The following is a 13,331-nucleotide window of genomic DNA, read 5'->3' as shown; positions in this document are numbered from 1 at the left end:
CTCGATTAGTAGCAAAAGGGTTTTCAAAAAAGGAGGGCATCGATTATGAGGAGACATTTGCTCCCACAACCAAGATGAGTACCATTCGGCTTGTCCTCGCTCTCTCAGCTCAGTTTGGATGGAAAGTCCATGAAATGGATGTCAAGAGTGCCTTCCTCAATGGTGATTTGCAGGAAGAAGTTTACATGATGCAACCTCTAGGTTTCAAGCTTGCCGATAAAGATTACCAGGTATGCAGACTAGTCAAAGCACTCTATGGCCTCAAACAGGCTCTTCGTGCATGGTACATAAAAATTGATAAGTACTTGATAGATCAAGGCTTTCAGAGGAGTCCTTCCAATCACAATTTTTATGTCAAACATATTGGTGGCGATATTCTATTTCGAGTCATCTATGTTGATGATCTCATAATTACTGGTAGTGCAGCACGTTTGATCACGTAGGTCAAATAGAATTTGTGCAAGAATTTTGATATGACAGATTTGGTACTTCTCCATTATTGTCTTGGTGTAGAGGTTTGGCAGAATGATAGCCACATATTCATTTCTCAATCAAAGTATGCCAAAAGCCTACTGGATAAATTTCACATGCAAGAGTGCAAATCTGCATCAACACCTATGGAGATAGGGCTGAAATTATCAGCCAAATTAGATTCACCTGTAGTGGATGAATCTTCATTCAGGCAACTAGTGGCAATCTCATCTATCACACCACCACTAGATCTAACATCAATTATGTTGTGAGCTATATTTCTCACTTCATGTCAGCTCTAAAAGTTGAACATTGGGTTGCAATGAAGCGTGTGCTAAGGTATGTGAAGGACACTTGTGATTTTGGCATTCTATATAGTAGAAGCAAAGATCCTCAAATGGTTGGTTTTATAGACTCAGATTGGGTAGGTTGTGTTGATGACAGAAAGTCAACTTTTGGGTATGTTTTCAACTTGGGCATAGATGCAGTCACATGGACCAACAAGAAGCAATTGGCAATATCTCTTTCCTCGACTAAAGCAAAATATCGGGGAATTGTTAAGGCAACTTGTGAGGCAATTTGGCTACGTAGGATGCTTGCAGAAATGCAAATGTCTCAACCAGGACCTACTCCCTTGTTTTGTGATAATCAAGGTGTTCTGAAATTAGCCAAAAATTTAGTCTTCCATGAGCAGACCAAGCATGTCAAACTTCATTGCCATTTCATCCGCAAGCATGTTGAAGATGGACCAATGATATTGCAATACATTCCAACAAAAGATCAAACTGCAGATATCCTCACCTAGTCTCTGAGCCTGGAAACGTTTGTCAAATTTAGAGGGCAACTTGGTGTAGTAGATAGAATGACCAGTAAGGGAGGGTTATAAAATATTTAATTATATTTTAGTCAGTTATATTTAGTTCTTTATTAATGGTCTTTAGCTTTTTAGTTCGTTTAGTCTTTTAAGTGCAACTATTTCTTCTTTTATAAGAACACAATTTGTTTTTTAGATTTTAGCTTTTTAGATTTATTTAGCATTTTAAGCTTTTTAGCTTCATGTTGAAAACTTTAGATTAACGGTTTGTTCTATTTAGAATGCTGTCTTGTAATTCCTTTATATACGTATATTCATGAATAAATCATTCAATTATTTTTCATAAGTATCTATAACAAGGGAATGCTTAGCGAAAATAGGCCACTAGATAAGAGTCACTAGAATGAGGAACACACATTTGAACTTTTTTAAAACCAAGATGAGACAATAAATCCCAACTTAGTGCAAACATTGTTGAAACCAACTTAATGGTTAATATCTATCAATCTATTAGGATGAATATTGGGTACAAATAAGGTTTTGGAACATATAAATTTTTACAATTTTTGAAAGGTTGAAGCATTATAGTGAAAATATGAATTCCAAAAGCTTGATATTGATTTCAATCTAACAATAGTGAGATATATTTCTCTATAATTTAATTACCTTATAAATCTATTATGTTAAAACTTAATGGACTAGCTAAGAGTCAAACCTAGGACCTTCCAATTGTTATTGGGGTGCTCTATTACCAAGTTACTATCTCTCTTAATGAATGTCCATCTTTGGTTAGGATGTGGTTCATTTCCAACCTTCCAATTGTTATTGGGGTGCTCTATTACCAAGTTACTATCTCTCTTAATGAATGTCCATCTTTGGTTAGGATGTGTTTCATTTCCAACATCCCCCCTTCAGCCACACTCCAAGTGCTCAAGAATTTTAGCTTGGCCTAGCTTTCTTGACCTAGGATCTAATGCTATGTTAAACACTTCATGGACTAGCTAGGAGTCCAACCTAGGACCCTCCATTGGTATTAAAGTGCTCTATCATTGAGTTGTCGACCCTCTTAGTGAGTAGTCCATCTTTGGCTCAAGTTTGGTTCATTTTCTAACATCTTATAATTAGTTGTCTATGAAGACAAAAGAAAAAATTAAATGCAAAATCAAAACCTATCACCTTAAGTGAGGAGTTGAAACCAATATGACAAAATAGTATCTACAGGCCTAAATCTTGATACTTAAACACTTGAGCTCACCAATATAAAGAGCACAATAAAATATGCAATCGTATGACAACACTCAATTTGAACACCATATGATCAAGATGCAGATCTTGTAAGTTCCACAAATAAGCATTGAACATAGTCTTGTCTAAAAATTTAAAACTTAAGATTCAAAATGATAGCAAGAATAAAAATTGATTACATAGATGCTTTCTACATATGTGCTTAGAGTACAAGAAACTATGCAAATTCAAAAGGAAAGAATTATGTGAAAAACCTCCAAACAATTGCAATGACTAGTGGAAATCATGGTGCTACAATAGAATTGTAAATAATGAGGCGTACTAAGCTAGCCTCCTCTAGAAGTTATATGACCATCAAATATGATAATGTCCTTGACCTCATATGTGTAGTGTGGTAGCAACAATCTCACTTCTTGACTTGTTTTTGATATTAAAAGCAACAAAACAAGGGTGTTGGTCCTATACAAAGATATACCAAAAAGGCCACAAACAATAGGTCAAGAACAAACCTTAAAATGGACCACTTGCAACACACTAGCAGAATAGCTAGTAGCCCATATCAAAGGTGGGTAGAAAAATTACCCACAAACCGGAGAAGAGTTTGGGGAGAGGGGAAAGAACGATCTTTCCTGTGCCAATGAACAATAATCCAAGCAATAATATCATTTGGAACCCCGTCACAAGGGGGACCAAGAGTGGGGAACCCCATAGTGAGACTGCCAACACTAGGAGTAGAAAGCTAACCAGGCAACAAAACCTTGATTGAAGATTGGAATGGAATAAGAGCAACAGGCGGGGAAGGTTCCACAAGTCTAGAGGGGGCCACAACAGTAGCAAGATGTGGAGGAGGATCCATGGGTCTTAAGGAGGCCACACTGATAGCAAGAGCAAACTATCATTCGGGGATGAATCATCAACATGTGAAGAGTCATTGGAGGAAGAATCGGAAAGCTAGGACAGTCAAGTGATCATCATAGCATCTACCAAGTGGCAACGCCTTGACGTTGCGAGAGAGAACAATTTGTGGCCAAGTGATGAGTCCATGGCCTATCCCCAATCACGAGAATCACATCCCTAGGAAGAGGCATGGAGATGTCAATATCGATGAGAATGCGTGCAAAAGTAGAAAGAACCATTAAGAAAGTGGTATTGTCTACCTTTAAGAAGCAACTGATAGAGTTGCCAATGGCTTCAAAACAAGAATTCTCGCAAAAATGAAGGGGAAGATTGGGAATGCAAACCCACACTGGACACACACTGAGTGGTTCAGTAAGAGGGTTAAAGGAGGTTCTCCATAGTTTGGCTGAGAGAGAGTAGATACCCCAAGCCCACAATTTGCTCAAAACCAAATCATGGTCAACAATAGAAACAAAAGCAGCAATAAAAAACCTTTAGCACAAGGGAAAAGCTCAATGTTACTCGAAACTAAGGGCTTCCAAGAATCCATCACCCATTGATGAAGATTCGGGAGAGAAGGCCAAAGACCAACGAATCTACACACCAACCCCACAACCTTGGTAGAAGTCCAATTTTCCACCGCATCTTGGCCACAAACCACAATAGGGGAGGTCTTGACACAAGCAAGATGATGAGATTTCCCCTTGGGAGGAAGGGTAGTAGTAGATTTTGGCAACACAAGCAAAGCTTTGTCCACAAGCAATAGAAAATGGCTTTGGAGGAGGGACCCCAACATCCATGACACTAGAAATAGTAGTAGTAGGAGGAACCTCATCACACACCAAATCTGCAAGAGTTTCGAGCACTGCAGTAGTAGACCTATAGATGATTTTAGTAGGAAGCAGGGGAGACACATCCACAGCCGGAGCAAACTCAAAACCCCCACGAGCAGTAGAGGTAGGCCCATGAATAGCTAAGGACCCCATGCCAACACATCTAGGGGCATAGGCGAGAAAAGCAATTGGATGTTTCAAAAAACTTCTTGTTGGAGGAGCAGGAGCAATCTATTGCTTACACTTCTTGACTTGTTCTATAAGGGTGGGTTCCACTAATTAAGTGACACATTGACTAGATTGTTGGTTATACAAGTGACATGGACCCCATTGATTATGTAGCATGTTGGTTGGATTGATGATTAAATAGGCAAGGTGGGTCTAGTGATGTAGATTTAGCATTGAAATAGACTTAATTGCAGAAAATGCTTGATTGCAATCATAATCAAATCAAACATGCTTATGCTTGTGGTGCAAGATCCACAAATTTTAGCTGAGTTGGAGTTTGAATTATTAGTATTTACATTTACCATAAGGGAACCTGGAACCAACCAAAATATGGTCAATTCTCACAACTAACATAGAAGAACGACAATGAACTTGTGTTCATCCTTTCTAGAAGGAAAGAAAACCACAAAGAGGTACTTGGCTAATGGAAAGAAGAGGTCAATAATATGTGTAGCTTTGATTGTGCTCCCAATACCAATGGTTTGTGATAATGATTAGGAGTTGTTATAAAATCTCTCAACTAAAACAAACTTTTTTATGCATTATAAATATATAGAATAATTACAAACTTGATGCAAAAAATCGTGTTCTAAATGAAAATGATTTGGATTTGAACTATTGTAAATCATATTCAATATTCTTGAGAGTGGCACACATCAAATTTACTAGAAATTGCCCTACCTTCATGACAATAGGTTTTGAGTTCTCCATTCAACTATGAGAAACAATATTAGAACTAAATTAAGATATTGTGAGGAAATAATAGAGCCTTACATAGAGGAGCTAGATAGAAATGTGTACTTAATCGGATTTGAAATATGGCTAATATAATAAAAAGTTAATGTGTACATCCTAGCAACAAAGATGAAGATATGAAAAGATGGGCAAATAATTGTTATTTAATATCTAAAGTTAGGTGAACTAGATGAATAGACTTAGATGATTGTGTTTTGTAAAAAAATTGACTATGTGAAATTGAGATAGTCTTACAATTGAGGAACAATGTTGGAACTTTATATGGTAGGTGCAAGAGGTGACTTTCTCCCCTCCATTTACCTTAATCAAGCTCCATTAATTGATTTAATTTTTTTGATAAGGTTAGAAAACAAGAAGCAACAAATACAACTAATTTGGCTATGATTACTAAGGCTCTTGAAACTTGAGACTTGATGCAATGGAATGCAATCCAATAGATTTTTGGAGTGACCTAGTGCTAGAACTAGGGTTTTGTCATGTGTTGATGGAGTTGATATGATTGATGCAGGAGACTAACTAATTATTGCTGATCAATCCTTTGTGAGCAATATGTGTAGAGGGATTGGCCTAGTGATCAATGATGCTTGATTGAAATGAGCTAGGGGTGATGTCATTTTAGAAAATGGTGGAAAGTAACTAGTTGGAGGCAAGTTGGCTTGGGCCTTGGATTAAGTTTAGAATTTAAAAAAGAGAGATAATTTTGCACATGTGAATCTAACCTAGTTGAAATTCTCACTCATGGTTTTGAACCTAAAGGAGGAAACTATGATTTGGAAACCATAAATGCTTCATATAGGGATAAAATATTGTTTCTAATAGCCAATGTGAATTTGATGTCAATATGAGTGCCAATTTAGTCAAAATCACTTTATTAAGGCAATGTACTCAGAACACCCACACATGGTAGTATAAAATGAAGGGAAATGTGCAAGATAGTGCAAGGTAATGCACTTTTCATCCTTACAAATATGGACAATATTTGTTATTTTTTATTGAGTGGAGTGAGGTAATATTTTACTCTCCCTTTTAAAATAATATACATATGAAATAATGAAAAGTATATTTAGGTCACTTCTAAGTGACACCTTAGGCAATGAGTCTTTGGAAATATGAAACTAAGAGAGATTTTTGGGAAATTTATTAACTATGAATATGAATTTGTATGAAAATAAATGTTATAAATGACAAAAAAGGATTGAGTGTTTAGTCATGTACGCGACTATGGATGTTCTCCTACAATGCACATTTTGAGATCCAATTAAGGCTTTTGTTGTAATAAGCAACTATGTAGGTTTGATAGACTAGGAAATGGCACACACTTTGTTTTGGTTCAAATCCGCATGTGTGGCTCTAGAATGGAAACTTGTAGCCTTTATTATATTTATGTGGCTTTAAATATTGTACTTTGGGTTGTTAGATTCATGTTCACCTCCATGTATCTAAAAATGGTTGTGCTTAAAACTAGCACTAAAACTTGTAATGTTAGGAAAGAGAAGTCAAAAACTTCCCAACTTGCACGTTAGTCAAACCCCTTGATCAATTCAATGATTTGTAAAAAGTTTGTGGACACACCAAGCACAATGCAAATGCCTAGATATATCCTTATGCCAACAAACATTGATGCAATGGTCTCTATGATTATAATGTGATGACCATGTAAGAGATGGATGGATCTAAATGATCTCGACACTTGTCTCTTTGTATAAAACCCTAACATTCAAAATCTAAATATACCATATTCGATTCAATGGGTAATGAGTAGTTGGATTTAGGTTAACTAGAGCCCATAATTAATTTTGATTTTACAAATTAATGGTCAAGGTCACACTTGTGGTCCTAAAAAACAAGTCTAGATTCAACACTATGGTCATGACCTAAGATTGAGAACATGAAGATTGAGGATGGACCTACATCCACTAAGGAATGAGACTTAGATTTATATTATGTTCAAGTTGAATGTAAACTCTTACACAAAATACACCATTTGAGCACTAGACTATTTCTACTAGGAACAAAGGGTCAAAGTGTGTCCAAAATGAGTGGGGAAAACTACTAATAGTGCAAAATTTTGCCCTTACTTTTACTTACATGTAAACTATCATGAATCATGTGGACCAAAGTAAAAAAGTAGCCAACAAGATAGTAAATGACAAGCAAAAGTAAAAAGGATATAGATATGAACAATGTCTTAATTGCACCTTGTGAAACGATAGCTCTTCTATCTTCAAACCTACATGCACAAATATCCATTAGCAATGTTTGATAATTTAGATTAAAATAAGTTTGAACAACTTAGCAATACTAACATTCACTTGCAAAAGTAAAAAGAGAGGTGTATGATTGTTAGACATATCACTATAACCCAATAAGAGAGATAAAGTGAGAGATAATGGTGTATGATCATGTAATTAATCACTATAACTAGCAATAGAGGAGGAATAAGGTCCATGAATGGACCATTATATTTGTGTTCCTAAATGAAAAAAAGTAATGGTGTAGGATTGCATAGTAAATCACTATAATCAATTAAAGGTTTAGGTGTAGGATTGTTGTGTGGACCATTATAACCATGCTCCAAAAGATGAAAAGGAAGGGGGTAGGACAATAAATTGGATCATTGTAATTTTTAATCATTAGAAGGTCCTATAGTTAGCAAAGGAGGCAGTGTAGGTTCCTTGAATGTCCACCATTGTAATCATGGTTCCAAAAGACAAAATATAAAAGAGGATTCTCACCAAGCCACTATAACCATACAAGCTTTATGTAGGGCCCCTAATGAACCACTATAACCATGAGTCCATGGTGTAGGATCTCTAGAGAGCTAGTGAAACCATAATCATGAAATAAGATTAGTGTAACATGCCCCTAACCTCTCCCCCCACTTAAATTTATTGCATACAAAGTGATGTGAGGAATTTGAGATGAGAACAAGGAATAGGGGAAATATATAATCATGAAAAAATGTAATATATGTCTTTGTGTGACAAGCGCAAGATAATGTAGCAAGATGTGATCATAAAAAAAAATGTAACAAAAGGCAATTGATTGCCCCAAAACACGAGGACAAAGATAACCAATGTGTTATATAAACATGTAAGCATTACCATGTAAATGTGATCATATAAGTATGTTGCAATAAGATGCAAACATATAATAAGACAACATAAGCACATCGATGTACAATAATAGCTTTGAAGCACAACAATAAAATAAAACCAAGAAAGAAACATAAAAGAGGATGCTCCCCCAAGTGGGGAAACATAACAAGTTTTAGACAACTGATGCATGAGAGACACGCACAATACATGATAAATAATAATTATGTACATGGTGAAATGATGATGAAAACATAATAAACAAATCATAACACAACAAGTTCACAAGACAATATAAAACATGAGAAAAGTAGCACAAGAAGCATGATATAATCATTAAGATCAAAGATACAAAACCAAAAAACAAGACTACGATGTTTTTAGTTAATATAATGAGAGTAGTTGCCAATCACTCCATATCATTGGATCATTTGAAATCCATAGGAAATACACAAAAGTCAATATGCAGATTAAAATGAAGGAATGATATGAACCAAAAGATAAAACACTTAGTCATTTATGTTAACATACTCCACTAGAGGTGTCTTTCCATCATTCACATGCTAATTAAGAACATGAAAAACATAAAAGCAAACAAAGTTAAAAGCAAGGAAGGAGAAATAAAAGATTCGTTATCATCCTCGTCCCAATCATGATTTCAACCTATTAATCCTTTGTAAAATTGTGTTCATGTTGTTGGCCTAGTGGGATAATATTACATGAATCGTAATCCACAAAAACATATGCATCATGGACATTATGAATTGTATCATGCTCACATAAAGAACACCATCAACGAGAATTAATATATCATTATAAAGTAAATCATCATGAAGAGATAGAGGAAGGTAGAACATCACACAACACACCATCCCTAGACATATCAAATGAATATAGGGTTGATAGAAGAATTAAATCATTGCCATGGGCCATAAAAGAGGTATCATCATCATAAAGCATAGCATCACAAGATGCGAGCTTAGATACTAAGGATGAAACTAAATCCATGATAAGGATCTAACAATGAAAATACACAAGGATCCAAACCCTAATCAATGTAAATCAAATTATCATTTTTGAAAGAAGGTAAAAGGAATCACCTTATACTAAACCTTAGGGTGTAGGATATGTTAGGTTCACCAAAATGATCAATACAATTAAACATATTGTAATAAGTTCACATACATGCCAGGTAGACTACAAATATCTAAATCTTTCCTAAGATTTTGATGTAATGCTCTCTATGATAATAATATGAGTGTCTGGAGAGGAGATGGATGAATCTCAACTTTTTAATATTTTGTGCATGAGTAATTAAGTAATGACTAATTGGAGTTAGGTCAGCTTATACTTACAATTTATTTTTTATTTTAAAATTTTAAAAATTGAAGATCAAGGTTGCACTTGTGGTCTCGAACCATATCTAGGGTCACCCTTGCAATTATAACCTAATACTAATACGACGATAAATGGAATCTATATTCACTAAGGGTACACATTCGCACTAGGGTTAAAAACTAGTCCAAAATGAATTGGTTAACAAATACTAGTAAGACACTATTCACCTCTATTAAAATAAAAGAAAAAACAAAGGGCTCTAAAATAAAGAATACTATTTGTCATGTCATTTCAATTTCTTTAAAAGTAAAAATGAAGGGACCTCATTAAAATGTCATTCAACCGGATAAAAATAGAGCGAGCCTTCTTAATCCATGTATGGTGAAGCTACCCATTTCCAATCAAAGCTACACGGTAAATGCATCCTTCCCATGTGGGGAGTACCTCTAGAAAGAAAGAAAAAGATCTTGCAGAAATTTTCAACCTACAAAAAGATTGAAAAAGACCTTTGAAGATTTTAAAGTCAGCTTGGGAAAATTATGGGAAAACTAACCATAAGTTATCAAAACGTTGAAACTAACCATAATTTATCAAAACGTTGAAACTAACCATAATTTGAACGTTAAAGCACAAAACGTTGAAGTGCCAGCATGATGCATCATGGTGGCATTGAAGTCTGTGTTTCAATCGATAGCGTAGAGCTTTTCTGCTGTTCTGATACCGGATACGCTACGAACAAATTTCAATATGGTCGAGCTAAAAAACAAAAACAACGAAGATAACCTCAAAGATGGCGGTAATCCCAAGGAGACGTGATATCCACATTATAATTTGAGCTTAACAGACGAAGATTGTGACGATATCGCTACAACACTTACGACATAAACTCCTTTGCATTTAAATGCTCCTGTAGTGCCCTCACAGAAAGGAAAGGTCACAATTTTAGCCGCATTTTCTGTTTCTCTGGCTATTCACAAGGAAAGGTATGCTATATTACGTTATATTCGATAGCTACTAATGTCAATAATGCTAAATTGGATTACAACTGTAGACTATCAAGTTTCTAGAAACGCGTTGAATTTCACATCGGTGCCTGCGAAAAACCTTGGTAAAATTAAGTCAATACGATTTAAACTAAGCGAAACATTTCCTGTATGTTATTTGCACTAGTTTTATAAAGCGGGCGCTTAGAAGAAATTCATGACTGAGACACGCAGTTGAAAATTTGTTGGATTTTCGGAAGGGTATGGGTTTTGCTGTAGAAAAATTCACATCAACATTTCAAATGCAAACAAGAATCGTATCTGTCAGGGACAGAGCCGATCATAATGTAACGGACTGAATTTTAGCTCGCATGTGCTTTTCTGTAAAATATATCTTGTGCAAATCTTGTTGGCTTTAGTGCATTTCAGAGGCTTAAAAAGTTAAAGACCAAAATATGGGAGTTTCAAGTTTCCTTCATTTATTTTGGTTTGTTAAGGATTCTACTCTCAGTGAAGTGGGTTTAACAGTTTCATGTTGTTTTGACTTTTTTTACAGAAATATATAAAGTGAAAAGACAAGTTTTGATTCAGTAGATCAGTAAGCAAATACCAGTCCCCTTCTCTTCAATGGGATGGGGAAACACATTCAGAAGGCGTGTCAAAGTTTTCACACTTGCCATAACAGTATATTTGGACTATAAGGTTTTGTGTTTCACTTTGTTCTCATTTGTTCTCTCTATGTTTTAGTTATGTAAAGGGACTATAATTGTAAAATACATGCTTTCCAAAACAACTGTTACCTTTATGGATTGTAGGCGGTCCAGAAAAAAGCTAAGTGGATTTCTGAGGAAAAAGGAGACAATTTATGGGAGAAAGCTCATGAACGGAATGCTAACCGTGTTCTTACTGCCATAATTGAATTGGAAGGATTATGGGTGAAGTTAGGCCAGTATCTCTCTACCCGAGCAGATGTGCTTCCTGAAGCTTACATACAGCTCCTTAAGCAGCTGCAGGACTCTCTTCCTCCTCGCCCTTTGTCAGAGGTGACAGAACAAATTTATCAAACTTTTAGTCTATTTTACGTACAGAGTAAATCATATTGTAGTAATTGCAATCAAGGGCTTAAACTTGGATAAGTCTTATCTTCAACAGAAATGGCAGCTGTGTTTAGTTTGAAGCTGCAGTTATATCAACTAAATGTTAATAAAAATTTCTTAATTTTAGGCAGTGAATGTAACTTTTTCATTTAATGTTAATCTTGAATCTGATTATGAAAAGGTCATTGCCAGGTTTATCAAACTATAGAGGAAGATTTGGGAAAGCCCACAACTGAACTCTTTTCAGAATTTGAGGAAACACCTCTTGCCACAGCTTCAGTAAGATTCTTGTGCTTGTTTGTTTCATAGAGGAGCTTTTTGAGGCATGAACGAAAATTATGAGCTAAGAGCTCCGGATGGTGCAGTTTTATTCCATATAGAGAAACATGCATCATTTACTATATGTACTTACATATGTGCACATGTATGTACGTGCAATGGTGCATACACACACGTATGTATGTACACACTTGTATATACATAAGTACTTACGTACCTACATACATACATACGTGTTTGTGTATATATATCAACACACTATATATATGTGTGTGTGTGTACACATACATGTATATATGTATGTATGTGTGTATATATATGTATATATATGTATATACGTAAATATGTGTGTGTATATATATATATGTATATATACACACACACATACATATATATATGTGTGTGTGTGTGTATATACATATATATATATACACACATATTTGTATATAGACACATATTCATATATATGTATATATATACGTATATACATATATATACATATATATACACACATGCATACTATATATGCATGTATGTATATATAATCATGTTTGTGTTGCATGTGTATGCATGCATGTATATAGACACATGTAGACACACACACAAACATTCCTATTTCTGTGAATGCTGGGCTTTTATGCTCTTGAAATTTCTTTGAAATTAAATGATAGATAGCCCAAGTCCATCGAAGCCGGTTGAAGAATGGAAGGGAGGTGGTTGTAAAGGTCCAGCACAGAGGCATCAAGGATGTCATTCTTCAGGTTTCCAAGAATTTCTCCACAAAATCTAAGTCTCTTTGATATTTTGGAATTGTCAATATTATTCTTATATTTCATTGTTTCTGTAGGATCTAAAGAACGCTAGAACAATTGTTGAATGGATAGCTTGGGCAGAGCCAGAGTTTGACTTTGGTCCAGTAATTGATGAATGGTGCAATGAAGCACCTAAAGAACTTGACTTTGACAGGGAAGCTGGTATCTTCATTTGCACCAACTTTGTATGCATTTCTTACAAATTAGAATTATAAATGCACATAGAAAATTCTGATTTTTATTTTCATTAATATAGGCCTAGAAAAATAAAGGCATGCATCCTAAACTGCCTTGTCTAGTGGTTTTCTGTTTGGGGACTGTTAAAATATGAACTATCCTCTTTTACTTGGATTAATTTTTTGGTAGCCAAGGTGCTGCAATGGTTCGTCAAATTGTTTTGCAGCTGGCTTGTGTTATTTTTATGAAAATTTCATCCTAAGAACTAATATTATTTGCCCCATTTTGGCATTTTGGCTTATTGTT

At 35.1% G+C, this 13,331-nt stretch overlaps 1 protein-coding gene across 5 annotated transcripts in view; it reads left to right on the top strand.

The window, feature by feature from the left end:
• The window catches only part of LOC131047401 (uncharacterized), a 145,208-nt gene that overhangs the window by 27,881 nt on the left and 103,996 nt on the right, over window positions 1-13,331 (top strand). For 3 of the 5 annotated variants that reach the window (XM_057981287.2, XM_057981284.2, XM_057981283.2), the window contains 5 exons: window positions 11,217-11,362; window positions 11,476-11,703; window positions 11,950-12,036; window positions 12,708-12,797; window positions 12,884-13,010. In XM_057981287.2, coding sequence (XP_057837270.2) covers window positions 11,288-11,362; window positions 11,476-11,703; window positions 11,950-12,036; window positions 12,708-12,797; window positions 12,884-13,010 — 607 coding nt within the window. In that variant the 5' untranslated portion in view covers window positions 11,217-11,287. Of the gene's footprint in view, window positions 1-10,377; window positions 10,661-10,857; window positions 11,008-11,216; window positions 11,363-11,475; window positions 11,704-11,949; window positions 12,037-12,707; window positions 12,798-12,883; window positions 13,011-13,331 lie in introns of those variants that run through there. The other 2 variants (XM_057981286.2, XM_057981285.2) reach the window with 2 other exon arrangements.

This window comes from Cryptomeria japonica, chromosome 2 (assembly GCF_030272615.1).
Source record: "Cryptomeria japonica chromosome 2, Sugi_1.0, whole genome shotgun sequence".
Taxonomy (NCBI): domain Eukaryota; kingdom Viridiplantae; phylum Streptophyta; class Pinopsida; order Cupressales; family Cupressaceae; genus Cryptomeria; species Cryptomeria japonica.
The sequence above is the reverse complement of the archived record's forward strand: the minus strand, read 5'-3'. Positions and strand labels throughout refer to the sequence as shown.